Here is a 14,423-nt window from a genome sequence, read left to right on the forward strand (position 1 = left end):
ACAAAATTTTACACAGACTTGGCCATGAAAATAACTATATGGACCAACCAACAGCCTCGCATTAAAACTATTGCAGTTTTGATCAAATTCCTTGTGAGTAGCCAAGAATATCATGTGGAGAATTATTAGGCAACTATTTAAGGCACATGAGTGCAGAGTTTGTCTTTTCCTTTGTATATTTTTTATTCTCCAGTTAACAGTATACAAGGTTTCTTGACCTGATTCTTAATTTCCATGTTAACACTATCAAAATGCGATGGTTACCTATTTCATGTGAAATTTGTAGCTTTGCATGCCCCTGCCTATGTAGCTGGTGAAGGTCAAAATATGTGTACGTCTAAGGCATCCAACTCCCATACTCCAACCGGATGCCCACAAACGAAACCAATAAGGCAGTAAAACGTTGAGCATGGCAAAAACATAGGTCAAGAGATCTCTACCTTAAGCATCTAATTTTCCCCCATAAATCCTGTTTTAGGGTGGAATGTTTATTACTTCTTCGACTGATATCATGATATCTAATTTCTATCGCCTCACACACATCAGTTGATCAAGCAACCGTGATGGGTATGAAGAACAAACTTGAGTTCCATCAATTTCTTTTTTCTTTGTAATTTTTGGATACCAAATTAAAGGCTTAATTTCATTAGCTATATGGTTTAAGACCTAAAATGGAGGGTTCTTCTCTTAGTGCCTTCCGTTGATTCCGCATAATATAAAATCAACTTTGTGGACTTGAGAATCACACAATAGGAAAAACCAACTACATAAAATAATATTACCAGAAGGCCCCTGATTAATACTAATGATTCTGCTACTAAATGGTTGAAATTTGATAATCCATTAGAAATAACCTGCTAAACCATAAAATCAAAAAAATTATGTTTTACATGATATTGTTGAGATATATAAAGTGTGTAAACGTATGCATCTGATATTTCATTTGAGTACGTAAACTTGTGGGATGGTCCCCCATTCCAGGGAAAATCAAGTTTTGATGGAATTGACTCTAAGTCAACGGTCATTAGGTATGTTGATCTTCTAGCATTTGCATTTTCCAAGCTTGCAGAAACTACACGGAAAAGAGAACTGAAAGAAGTTTCTAATGAAGTATGAACAAGTCAAAATCAATTAAAGTAGAGCCTTCTAGCTAATCTTCCTGTTAAATAGAAAATGCGTATGTGTTACTGAAACAAATTAGATACCTCTTCATTTCTCTCCCTCATGGCTAACTTGATACTCAAATTCTTGACACTTCTGATTTTGATTTATGCTGGAACTGGATACTTTGATCCAGTAAAGGGCAACAACATAACCTTAGGTTCTAAGCTCTTCCCTCAAAATATTTCTTCATGGCTTTCACCTTCAGGCACTTTTGCATTTGGTTTCTACAAGAAAGCTGATGGATTCGCAGTGGGCATATGGCTGCAGACTAAAACTCCTGATCCAGTCGTTACATGGACTGCAAATAGAGACGATCCACCGATCCCTTCAGACGCCTATCTTGAGTTGAGCAGGGAAGGCAGGCTTCTCCTTTGGACCAAACAAAGTGTAGGAGATATTCTTTATAATCTAACAAAGCCTGCAACTTCAGCTTCTTTGCTTGATTCAGGTAATCTTGTATTCTTCAATGGAAGTAATGTTCTGTGGGAAAGCTTTGATTATCCAACAGATACCATATTAGGAGGACAGGTTGTGCCATTGGGATATACCTTTTTCTCCAGTGTATCGGCAACTGATCAGTCAAGGGGAAGGTTCATACTTGAGTTCCAGGGTGATGGAAATCTTGTGGCCTACCCGGTAAACGTTACATCGGCATCTTCTTATTCTTATTGGTCTACTAGAACTTTCGGATGGACTAATGGCAGGGAGCAACTGGTTCTCACTGAAAGAGGTCATCTATACTTGAATTTAACGTCAAGAATTAATGACAGTGTGCATACTATAGCACAAAGCTCATATAATCAAAGCCAGCAGAAGACTGTATACAGGGCAACTTTTGATATTGATGGCAATTTTAGGCTGTATTTGCACATCTTTGAAAGCAGCGGTAATTCGACCATGAAAATCTTGTGGTATGCATTACAGAATCTGTGTGAAGTAAAAGGTCACTGTGGTGTTAACGCCTATTGCTCATTTGATGCCAGCACAGGCAACAATTGTTTCTGCTTTCCTGGCTTCATCTACTTTGAACCTGAAAAGAAATTCTTGGGATGCTACCGGAACTTCACATATGAAAGATTTTGTGGAAGGAAAGAAACTTCACAGCCTTACAATTACACAGTGTTAATGAACATGAGCATTGGAGGCTATTCATATGGTAAGAGTCCAGTGGCCCAGGAGGAATGTGGCCCGTCTTGCATGAATGATTGCAATTGCTGGGCTGCTCTATATAAAAGTGGTGACTGCAATAAATACAGGCATCCAATCCTCTATGCAACCCAAGGTAAGAATCAATCAGGAATAGCTTTCATAAAACAAAGCCATAATAGTTCTCAATCCGCAGAAGCAAATGCATTCCTTGAGCAGAGAGCAAAGAAGGTGGGTAAGCGCAAGAGGAAAATGATCCTAATTCTGGCTCCTCCTTTTGGCTTCTTATCAGTTTTGTTTACACTGCTTGCTGTTTTCAGTTTCTTATTGTACAGAAAGAGAGCTCTTAGATATCAAAGGCTATTAGATATGGAAAATTTGGGCCTTAATAAGGAGTTCACTCTTCGATCATTTTCCTACAATGAGCTCGAGAGAGCTACTGATGGATTCAAGAGAGAGGTAGGAAGGAATTCTTATGGAAAGATCTATGAAGGAACCATATCTGAAGGTAATAGAAAAGTTTCGGTAAAAAGGCTGGAAAAATTTGATGCTGAACCAGAAGGAGAATTTACAGCAGAAATGACTGTCATGGGACGAATTCATCATAAGAATGTTGTTCAATTGGTAGGCTTTTGCATAGAGGGTGTTAAAAAGCTTCTTGTGTATGAATTCATGACAAACAGATCGCTCGTGGATGTGATCTATAAGGTTGATAGAAGGCCATTCTGGAAGGAAAGAATGAGACTTGCAGTGGATATAGCACAAGGGCTTCGATATTTGCACGAAGATTGTGATACACGTGTAGTTCATTGCAACATAAAGCCAAGAAACATACTGGTGGATGACAATTGGACAGCTAAAATATCGAACTTTGGGTCTGCAAAGCTTCTAGCACCTAATCAAACAGAAAATATGGTAAAGGAAAGAGAGGAGAGAGGGTACTCAGCACCAGAATGGCACAAGACTGCCTCAATTTCAGAGAAGGTAGATGTCTATAGCTATGGACTTGTGCTGTTGGAGACAATATGTTGCACAAGTGATCTGATTATCAATGTTGAAAGCCCAGATGAACCCTTTCCTAGTAAGGTGTATAGGTACTTTAAGACCAAAGAACTGAGAAACCTTATTGGAGATGAAGATGTAGATATGGAGTCACTAGAGAGGATGATCAAAGTTGGATTATGTTGCATTCAGAAAGATCCTGATTTAAGGCCTCCAATGAAAAATGTGATTCTAATGTTAGAAGGCACCCTGGATGCACCTATTCCCTTTCCTCCAACCTTCTCCCAGGCACTTGTTACTCCTACATAGCCTAAATGATACCTATCATTCAACTATGTAAAATTTGCAATCATTTACATACTTGGAATGCTGTTTTTTCCCAGTAAGTTACATACGTTTTTATTCATTTCCTCAGCTATAGAGAGTAAAAACTTCAAATTTTGAGTTTCACCAGACTTTTTGTTCTTTTGTCCCTGTGTGTCATAGATTTCTGTAACACTGGAGATTTATCATCATGATGAGATCCATTTTGATGCATTATACATTCCTGTGGAATAATATCAATTCCTTTTTTTTCTTTTTGGTGGAGTGATGGTTGTACTTGTGATGAATATTCTCCATTTTGAAATATCAAATCAAATGCGTTTGATCAGGTCATTCTGATGAATAGGACCAATTATTACTACAAGTAATGTAATTTGACTGAGTAATAGCACGCATGAATGATGACCCAATCTCCCATACCCTGAGCAGACTCAATTGGTGTTAGTCGAAGTCATAGGCAGGAAGCTAACTAGAAGTATATAATCTGTACCCAACTTCACATAGCCAGTGAAATTCATCAAATCTTTATAACCAGTGTCTTTGAGATTGATGTACAGCCCTTGACAGTTTAAGAGCTAGGTGGTTGTTCAATCTTTATCACAATATTATTGACTTGTTGTGGCGACCTCTTAGGACGCGGATTGGAACCCAATTTACAAAATCATAAAAAGATATATAAGCTGTAAGATACAATTTTTAATTTCAATTTATAGTATTTAAAATCAAACGTCATGCAACAGTGCTGCTGCAAGGTACTCGGAAGTTTCAGATGTACTATCATGCTAAGTAACCTCGTTGATTAATCAGGCTTGAACCTATGAAAAGTTGATCTTGTCTTCTTTTGCGCGTCCTACACGGTATAGACTTTTATGGTTGTCCGTGAAAATTCAAAGACTTTGTCTTAGGAAGATTCTGTGTCCTCTCAACGAAGACTTAATGAAGTTGACTTATCCCCAAGCCGGCTGCCTATTTTTTTTTTGTTTCCCTCAGATGTAAAAGTAACCATGCTAATGAATTTCTTTATCACTACTAATCTCCTGATGCTAATACCAATTTCTGCCTCTACAAAATCCAAATAATCCCATCTAATCTCTCCATTTATGGCTTTTTTTATAGTCGCTGTTTATTTATCATTTTTGCTTGCAACAACCTTTGAAGCTGCTAAAGCTCAGCCTGATGCAAATATGATAGGATTGGGTGCTACACTTTATCCTAGCAGTCAACCTTGGTACTCACCTTCCAAAAGGTTTGCATTTGGATTTTTTCCAGAAGGGAGTGGCTTTAGAGTAGGAATTCGGATAGTTGGAAGTGCCAATAATGTCACCGTGTGGACTGCCCAAAGGGATGATCCAGCTGTGTCGTCGAGCTCAAGTCTTGGTTTCATCGATGGAAAGCTTCAGTTGAAATATGAGCAAGGTCAGCTTCACACAATTGCTGATCCTTCAAAACCTGCGAGCTATGCTTCCATGCTTGACTCTGGAAATTTTGTGCTCTATGATCAATATAAAAGTATTATATGGGAGAGCTTCATATTTCCAACTGATACCATATTAGGCGGCCAGGCACTTGACCCTGGAAAAGAGTTGATCTCTAGTTTGTCTCCAATCGACCACCCGTCAGGTCGATTTCATCTGAAAATGCAGTATGATGGAAATCTTGTTGCATATCCTGCCGACTCCGCAGATGACTCGGTAGATTCCTACTGGAACACGGGGACTATGAATAACCCCAAGACTAAGCTGATTCTTACTAATGTCACCGGCAAATTATTACTGGCTGATGCTACTGGTACCTCAGTGATACAACCTGTGGCATCACCACTTTCAAGGGTAAACGGAAGTCTTTACCGTGCAACACTTGGTTATGATGGAAATTTTAGATTGTTTTCTCATAGCTTTGATGCAGAGGGAAAATCTAATATGTCGACAGAGTGGGAAGCAATTGCTGATCTCTGTGACGTGAAAGGTTTCTGTGGCTATAACAGTTATTGCAGTAGGATTGATGGCGAACCCCAGTGCTTCTGTATGCCAGGTTACAGTTTCACAGACCTCAACGAGACAAGTGGTGGCTGTGAGAGGAACTTCACTGGGAGCAAGTGCATTTTAGGCAAGGAAGATGCCTCCCATATTAACATGACTTCTCTGAATGTAGGGTGTGATGATCGGCCTTATTTTCTAGCGCCCATGCGCGAGAAGGAAGATTGCAATCATTCCTGCTTGGAGGACTGTGATTGTGATGCAGCTATATATTCTGAACCCACTTGCTCTAAATACAAGCTTCCACTCAAGTATCTCAAGAATACAACTGGTACCGTACCATCTATTGCTTTCTTCAAGCTGTCTATTGACATTAGCAGAAGTCTGAACGGTGATACTCAGAAACAGCCGTGGTCAACTATCCTTGCTCTAAGTCTGAGCTTCGTAACATATTCCTGCATCATCCTTGCAGTCTTCACTATCTTCATCTTTAAGTTCCGTATCTTGAAGTACAGAAAACTACTTTTTGAGACCAGAACAACTGGCTTAATGAAGGGATTCACTCTTCGAACATACACTTACAATGAGCTAAAGAAGGCTACCAAGGGGTTCAACCAGGAATTAGGTAGAGGCGGATTTGGAGCAGTTCACAAAGGCACTTTTGACAAAGGCAGAAGCTTTGTGGCGGTGAAAAGATTAGAGAAGGTGGTCGAAGAGGGTGAAAGAGAGTTCCGAGCTGAAATGAGGGTAATTGGCAGAACTCGACACAGGAATTTGGTCCGCTTGCTTGGATACTGTATTGAGGGATCGAAGAGGCTTTTGGTTTACGAATATATGAGCAATGGTTCCCTCGCTGATCTTCTCTTCAAAGGACAATGGCGTCCGAATTGGGATGATAGAGTTCGGATTGCACTAGACGTTGCCAGAGGCATACTCTATCTCCACGAGGAGTGCGAGTCTGCAATAATTCATTGTGACATAAAGCCTCAGAACATCTTACTTGACGAATCTTGGAGGGCAAAAATCTCAGATTTTGGTATAGCTAAATTACTAATGCCGGAACAAACGAGAACAAACACTCATGCCAGGGGGACAAGAGGGTATATCGCACCAGAATGGTTCAAAAACGTTCCCATATCCGTGAAGGTGGACATTTACAGCTTTGGAATAGTTCTACTGGAAATTGTTTGCTGCAGAAAGAACTTGGCATACAACCTGTCAAGGCCGGAAGAAACCCTGCTGCCTGCCTGGGCTTATAAGTGCTTTGAGGCCAACGAGCTGGGCAAACTCATCAGAGGCGAAGAGGTAGACAGGAGGACCTTTGAGAGAATGGTTACAGTTGCATTATGGTGTATTCAGGATGAACCGGCTCTTCGATTTCCAATGAAGACGGTGATGATGATGCTGGAGGGGATCATTGATGTACCTATTCCACCATGTCCATCGGATGAATTCAGCGTCCATTACTAAAATTGTTGCTATCATTTCTCATTTGGTGCATCTTTCCAATAATACATAAATGCACTAGCACTAGATCAGATGCTGCAGCAACTTCTTCCTGATATAAAGATCTTTCTGTTTGAAAAGAAGAATGTTGATCAATAGTCAAATAATCCTTTTCAGGGTTCTGTGTATCAAATGCTTCTCTAATCGTACACATAAGATTTCAAATTTCAAGTTACTACTGCTCATCTCTCCCTTATTCCAAATTTGCATCATTGCACTCAAACTTTTCAGATAAGAAGAATATGAACAAAAACAAATGCAGCCACGAAAGAAAATTCGTCCACCTTCATATACATTTAAGCAAGAATGACAAACATAATGTAGCAATACATATAGAAAAGTGTAAGACTGGGGAAGCTAAAGTAGTTGAGCCATGAAACAGTTGTTTCACCATCTATGGCGAAAGCCAAGCAGGACTCCTCAAGAAATAGTACAAATATCTAGTATACTTTTCATCCCTAAAGAGAGGTAATAGTAGTTTTATAAACCCTTATGTGTATACTAACACAGAAAATATGCATATTTACTAGTAGACTTGGCTGTGCACTTTTTGATTTTTCTTTTATGCTGTGCAGTTATCTGTTCATAGCACCACCCACAGCAACCATCAATTACAAGTAAAAATGTATTAATAATTGATTAAGAAATATTTGTGTGATTTAATTATCTTCAAGTTTTTATCATCAGTTAATACATTTTCCCCAAGTGTTAGACATTGTTAATAATTCAATTTTCAGATAACTTCATGACCACAAAAACAACTCAATCAAAAAATAGTGTCTTTTATCACCGGTTAATGATAACCTTTGATTGCTGATTGCCTGGTACTAATTCTTGGATTTATCTCTTGCTGGAAGTACCAAATCTATTCATTAGTAAAATAGTTGATAATTAAAAAAAATTAATATAGCACCAAATAATTTAACCCTAAAGAAGACAAAAAAAAATCTTTTTGTAGTTTGAAACCATTTTAAATAGATTTCCCTTTGTGTACTTTAAAACAAAATTTGCCTATAATTGCGATTGCTTTATTTTGTCTCATCATATTTACATCTTCATACTTTTGACTTTGTTTTTAACTTTAGATTAATATACTTTTTATTTTCTCATGGAGAGAAACTATGTTCTTTTTTTTAAAATGAATATTCTAATAGTATATTTTGAATTGGGTTTAAAATGTTACAAAATTTTGAAAATAAGTGAATCAAGTGATATTTTTCAAATTTCACCGGTGTTGGGTGATATTATTAAAAATCTCAGAGGAGGTTTTCCAAATTATCCCTAATTATTTATTTATTTATTCATTTATTTATTGTGAAAGGATTACCTTCTCAATTATTCGCAAGAATTTAACTTAATGAGCTATCAACTTTTGGACAAAAAAAAAAAAAAAAATCTCTTTTGGACCCAAAAAAAGAAAAAAAAATCTCTTTTGGACCTCTATACAGCAGCAGCAGACAGCAAGGCATTGGTAAACCCGCAGAAAATGGCTCCAAATAAGAAATCCAAACCCAAACTCAACTCAGCCGAGTCAACTCAGTCTCCATCCACTTCTCAATCCAAATTCCCCGCCTGCCTCCGCTCCGTTCCTCCTTCCTCCGTCGCCATCACCATCCACGCCAAGCCCGGTTCCAAGCTCGCCACCATCACTGGTCCTTCTCTTTCCCTGCTTTCTTATATACTTTTCAATTTAAATTTAAACTCTGATCATATTATAAGCTGTATGAATATAATAATTCTATTTTCTTGCAAAAAATGGAAGAACAGATATTAATGATGAAGCATTAGGAGTCCAAATTGATGCCCCTGCCAAAGACGGCGAAGCTAATGCTGCACTTCTTGATTACATCAGCTCTGTAAGTTCTTCATTCTTCATTTTTTCAATTATATATTAGTTGGATTTTCTTTTTACTAATATCATTTATAATTTAAAAATTTTTAATTTGAAGTCTGATACTAGTTTGGAACTTAGCTTGGATCAAGTTGGATATATGAAGGGTTTTATCATTAATTAGAGTTTTGTGAATTGTATTTTTATTTTTTCAATTGATTTGAGAATTTTTATTTACTTCTATTGTATGGCCTGGATAAGAAGGAACTTTTGGCCTAAACTCTGGAGGATTATTGCTAATGAAGTTGCTAATGAAGTTGATTTAAGTATCTGTGTAGGAAATTTGTTGATGCGATGTACATCTTATGATTATATGTTTCTGAAGTTGGTAAATGCGAAAAATAAGTCGGAAAATGATGAATTGAATGCAGAGTGTTTTAACTGATTCTAACAAATGTACGAGGTTAAACAGCAGTGCATAACGTTAAACTAGCTTGGTTTTTGTTGCTAGAATGCATTTATGTATCCTGAGGATTGGACGAATTTAGGTTGATGTTAATTTTCAGATGGCTGCATTGAAGAAAAAAGATAGATTTGGTAGATTCAAAGGACTGGATACATTCTGGTAGGCGATATTAAGATTTGATTTTCCTTCCTCAACAGGTGATAGGGGTCAAAAGAAGACAAGTTTCTATAGGCTCTGGTTTGAAATCACGGGACAAGGTTGTGGTTGTAGAGGAAGTAACTTTACAGGGTGTGTTTGATGCGCTTGACAAAGTATTAAAGGGCCAATAAAAGGTAGTTTGTTTCAGCTCTTTCACCATGACAATACGATGAATAAGCAATGTGCCTATGAGGCTTTCTAATTATGTTGGTATTATGAGGTATCTGATGACAGTTTCTGGTTTGTGGCGGTAGCAGGTCTTTGAAAGTATGGTGGAATCATTTCCTTACAATGGGGTTATCTCATACAATTTTTTAATTGATATTTCTGTGTACTTCTTCCATCTTCAAGAGTTGAGTATGGTGTACTATCTTGTATTTCAGCTTTCTCGTGGAAGCTACATATCTAGTTTGTTTTTGTACTTCTTTCTGCCAATGATAAATGAGCACTAGATGCTTGGGGATTTTTAGTGGTAGGATTCTTGTATTTATGTGATTGTGATATTGAAATCCAGTTTTACACAATTGCATATTAAGATGTATGGCCAGCATATCTTTCTATTTAACATATCTTTCTGTAGGATCAGAGTTTTATATTTCCATGCAGTCAAGGATTAGTAATTGGCTGAAGGTGTTGTCAGAGCTATTTTGCTTGAGTTTGATATTGGAGTTCATTTCTGCTTTGATGCATGGTATGTCATCATAGTGTGTATGCCCAACATATGTTTCAAATTTTAACACATATTCTGTCAGTAAGAGTTTGGTATCAATAAAATCAAGGATTAGTAAGTGGCTGGCGATACTGCCATGAATTTGTCCTCCTTGAGTTATTACTTTGACTCTTCTGCCTTCCACTAGTTGCTGATGGTTGCACTTCTAAGATGTCATATGCTTGCCACCTGTCACCCTTCTCTCGATCAAGTATTGATTGGAATTGAGACTAACACTATTCTTTCTCATCCAATCCTCGTTTCCTTTCAATCTTATTATCTTGCAGAGTGTAATTTTCTAGGGCAGTATTGTCATAATGAAAATGTACATTTGACTAGGAATCACACCTATACAAGAATTATCGGTTTAGTTGAAAGAATATATTGGAAGCCATTTCTGTTAGAACTTGGTAGAGTTATCAATGTTGGTTACATCGTGGACATATTTATATTATTAGCTAGGGCAAACTGTTAAAACCAGCAGACCAATCGGCAAAGAGTTGGGCTGCTTGCCTTGAAAAATTGTTGAACACCATAAGTGATTTATAATTCACAATTGAGAAGAAAAGGGAAAAAAAGAAGATTTTTTTTTTTTGTTTTTTTTGGGGGGGGGGGGGGGGGGGGGGGGGGTTGAAGGAGAATGCAGATAATGGTACAGGGGATTAAAGACTTTCTATTGTTTTCTTAGATGGAAAATAGGCCGTGATAGTTGATCGTTAGTCTTGTGGTGTAAACTGCTAATGATATGAACTCGGAGGTAAAGTGTAAGTTATAGGGTGTTTAAATGTTTGATTTGTAAACTTTGATCATGGTTTATGTTCTTGCAGAACCATCAAAATCTACATATTACAATTGAATTGTAACGTTAATCATCCCTATATATCGGACTCTTTGAAAAGGGATGGGAATATGCAGCTAATATCCCAGTACATTGATATGCTTGCAAATTGAATATAGTTACATGCAGGAAAACTTTAAATGTTTTAGTAGAAATCTAAGTTCAGACTGTGAATTATGAGGAATATTTTAAAAGAGGTATTGTAAAGCAATTCTTTTATTGCTGCATCACATTTATCTAATACTGGATTACATTTGACACTAGTTGAACAAAGCATAACAAAAGAAAGAAACTGTCGTGCTAGGTAGAACTGAGAAAAGAAGTAGGATTTGGTGGTATTGGGATATCTACTGTCCCTTCTAGCATTAGCAGAACTTTCTTCATTGTGGGACGAAGTGAGGGCTCTCCTTGGATGCACCAGATAGCTATCTTGATCATTCTTTCCAGTTGTCTCATGTTAACAAGCTCATCATCAGCAAACAATTTATGCAACTCTTGAGCCTCAAAGCAATCATAAGCATATTCTTCAAGAATAGCTTGATCCTCGGGGAAGCTCCAATCAATGTTCTTTCGGCGACATATGATCTCGAGCAGCACAATCCCATAGCTGTACACATCTGCTTTAACTGTGACTGGCAATTTTTTATGCCATTCTGGTGCAACATAGCCTTTTGTCCCTCTGATTGCAGTAAAGGTTTTGGTCTGATCATGCTTTAAGAGTTTTGCTAGGCCAAAATCTGAGATTTTTGCACATCTGTGTTCATCCATGAGGATATTTTGAGGTTTGATGTCACAATGGATGATTTGTGTCTCACACTCTTCATGTAAGTAGAGAATACCTCTTGCAATGTCACAAGCAATTTTAATCCCTTCATCCCAGTTGGGCTGGTTCTCTTTGGCATAAAGGACATCCGCCAATGATCCGCTGCTCATGTATTCATACACTAGAAGCTTCTTAGGTCCATCAGCACAGTAACCAAGTAACCGGACAAGATTACGATGATGTGTTTTTCCAATCACTGCCATCTCATTATGGAACTCCCTTTCTGCTTCCCCTTCAGCTAATATTTTTTCCAGTCTTTTCACGGCGACTGTCTTCTGGAAATCCATCAGCATACCTTTGTAAACAGTTCCAAATGCTCCTTGTCCCAGCTCTTCTTTGAAGTCATTTGTTGCCCGCTCTAGTTCTGCATAGGTGAATGCCCGCGGGGCAACATCGCCGATTGGTTCAGCATTCTTGTATCTGGACATGTTTTTGTGAGCACCTAATTGATGTATATGAATAAGAACCCCAGAAATTACAAGTATCACCAGGGCAAAAACAAGAAGTGAAATGCTGATGATTAAGATATCCAGACGCAACTTTTTCTTGGGGTGTAATTGGGGATAGCTCGGACCACCTCCAACTGGGGAACCAGGCATGCCCACCTTCACAAGAGCAACTTTTGGATTAGTCAGCACTCTTTTCCCATATTTCAATGGAAGCCTTTGCTTGCTGCATCCACCATCTCCAAATAACGCTGCGCCACAGTTGCAATCGTTTAGACAAGCCTGTTCGCATTCTTGTCTTATGCTTGTCTTGAATGTGTCATATGAAGCATTTTCCCAGACTGTGTTTGGTATTGGCATCATTGTGAATCTGAGGATTTCTTTCGGGGATTGACATCCCTCTTGTGAAAAATTTCTCTGACACCCTGAGCTGAGGTCACCTGGAGAAATAAAATCGAATCCTGGAATGCACTTACATTCGATGTCAGTATCTACATTGCTGCAGAAGGCATTGAGTCCGCATATGCCTTTGGGTTCACATTTATTTGATGTAGTGTTATACCTGACGATCCAGTTGTCTTTGTACTGGAGAGAATATGAATATAGCCGAAAAATACCATCCACATCAATGGTTGCGCGATAGATTGTTTTCTGATCGGGGAATCCTTGAGTGACATTGAATATTATGGTGCCATTGTCCCTCAACAGGTAGAGATATCCATTTGGGTCAAGATTCAGGGTCACATGCGGCCCGCCATTATTAGTGTATGATGAGTAGTAAGCATATGGATCTAAACTCGGTGCATCTGTAGGATATTGCACCAGGGTTCCATCTTGCTGCATAATTAGGCGGAAAGGCCCTGTTGAAGGATCATTTTCTGAAGCACTTGAAAACAGCTGCCCCTGACCTTGCCCGTCATCAGTTATAAGACGCTGAGTGGGTAAAAGGGTGTCAGTTGGATAATCAAAACTCTGCCATATGGTGTTGTTAGCAGAATTGTACAGGACAAAATTTCCTGAATCTAGCATAGAAGCTGAAGCAATCTTGTCTTCAGCAAGATTGACAATGTCTACTTCTTGGCCTGGTGACTGCTGCAGGATTAGCCTTCCATCATTGGTTAGAACCAGTGTAACATTCAGTGGATGAATGGCACTATCCCTATTGGCTGTCCATACTACGGTCTTATCAGGAATTCCTCTGAGGGAATCAGGAATTCCATTGAGGAAAACTCCCACAGCATAGCCATTGCCTATGGGATAGAACCCAAAGGCATAAAGCCCTGAAGGTGACAACCATGATGAGTTCTTGCCAGTGGGTGTAAGAGTAGAACTCGGGCTAATTCGAGCAGCTGCTAAGGAAAATGCAGACAAAAAGAGTAAGAACAAAAGGGCAGCCATGATGTTTGAGAAAAGGATATTTGCTCGTTTTATGTGGACTTTTTTTTCTCTCTCTTTTTCTAATTCTGGTGTTTCCAAATTGGAGGGGATAACAATTTTGAATGTCTAAGCTGCAATTTATAGAAGATTTTTCATTGCAAAAGAAGTATTGAAGTCCTGCTAGACGTAAAACGCGTGGTGAAGAATTTTCATGTTGTTGATAAATATGATTATCTTGATTTCACAGGAATAGTGCTTGACTCCAAGTCATTGCATGACTTGGACTCAGACTTCATCAAAGTTGGCAGTGGTGGAAATTTTGCGTGGATTGGCTTTCCCACGTGAAAGAATTTTGCAATAGGCAGATGCCTGTTGGCATTTGGGGTAAATATAACTTTGTAGAATTCAATCGTGCTTGATATTATTTGTGTAGTTTTCAGCTGTTTGGGCCGGATATTATAACCCTGTTCTGAACTTGGAATGAGCAGATCAAAATGATGAGCTTTAAAGCAGTTGCGAGACTGAGATGTGAAGTGATTTATGCCTAAACTTTAATACGTCCTGATTATTCTTGCCCCCTAAGGTATGCTTACTTCTTTATCAATTTTATTCCCAAA

The 14,423-nt window shown here is 38.3% G+C and overlaps 4 protein-coding genes across 5 annotated transcripts; 3 read left to right on the forward strand and 1 right to left on the reverse strand.

Moving 5' to 3' along the window:
• Positions 1–1,224: 1,224 nt before the first annotated feature.
• Positions 1,225–3,621, forward strand: LOC113776894 (G-type lectin S-receptor-like serine/threonine-protein kinase LECRK1). The gene has a single exon (XM_027321943.1). The coding sequence runs from the start codon at positions 1,225–1,227 to the stop codon at positions 3,619–3,621; it is 2,397 nt and encodes a 798-aa protein (XP_027177744.1).
• A 1,062-nt stretch (positions 3,622–4,683) lies between these two features.
• On the forward strand, positions 4,684–7,217 carry LOC113777438 (G-type lectin S-receptor-like serine/threonine-protein kinase LECRK1). Its single transcript, XM_027322521.1, has one exon. It carries the CDS (start codon positions 4,737–4,739, stop codon positions 7,080–7,082), a length of 2,346 nt encoding a protein of 781 aa, XP_027178322.1. The 5' UTR covers positions 4,684–4,736; the 3' UTR covers positions 7,083–7,217.
• Positions 7,218–8,592: 1,375 nt separating this feature from the next.
• LOC113778437 (UPF0235 protein C15orf40) lies at positions 8,593–10,178 on the forward strand. 2 transcript variants are annotated; one of them, XM_027323850.1, is made up of 4 exons: positions 8,593–8,770; positions 8,886–8,974; positions 9,613–9,747; positions 9,865–10,178. In XM_027323850.1, the coding sequence occupies exons 1-3, from the start codon at positions 8,605–8,607 to the stop codon at positions 9,742–9,744; spliced, it is 387 nt and encodes a 128-aa protein (XP_027179651.1). In that variant the 5' UTR covers positions 8,593–8,604; the 3' UTR covers positions 9,745–9,747; positions 9,865–10,178. The 2 variants fall into 2 exon arrangements, with proteins under 2 accessions (XP_027179651.1, XP_027179650.1); XM_027323849.1 differs by having other exon boundaries at positions 9,871–10,178.
• Positions 10,179–11,360: 1,182 nt separating this feature from the next.
• LOC113778521 (G-type lectin S-receptor-like serine/threonine-protein kinase LECRK3) lies at positions 11,361–13,889 on the reverse strand. The gene has a single exon (XM_027323958.1). It carries the CDS (start codon positions 13,825–13,827, stop codon positions 11,461–11,463), a length of 2,367 nt encoding a protein of 788 aa, XP_027179759.1. The 5' UTR covers positions 13,828–13,889; the 3' UTR covers positions 11,361–11,460.
• Positions 13,890–14,423: the final 534 nt, after the last annotated feature.

This window comes from Coffea eugenioides, chromosome 7 (genome assembly GCF_003713205.1).
Source record: "Coffea eugenioides isolate CCC68of chromosome 7, Ceug_1.0, whole genome shotgun sequence".
NCBI lineage: Eukaryota > Viridiplantae > Streptophyta > Magnoliopsida > Gentianales > Rubiaceae > Coffea > Coffea eugenioides.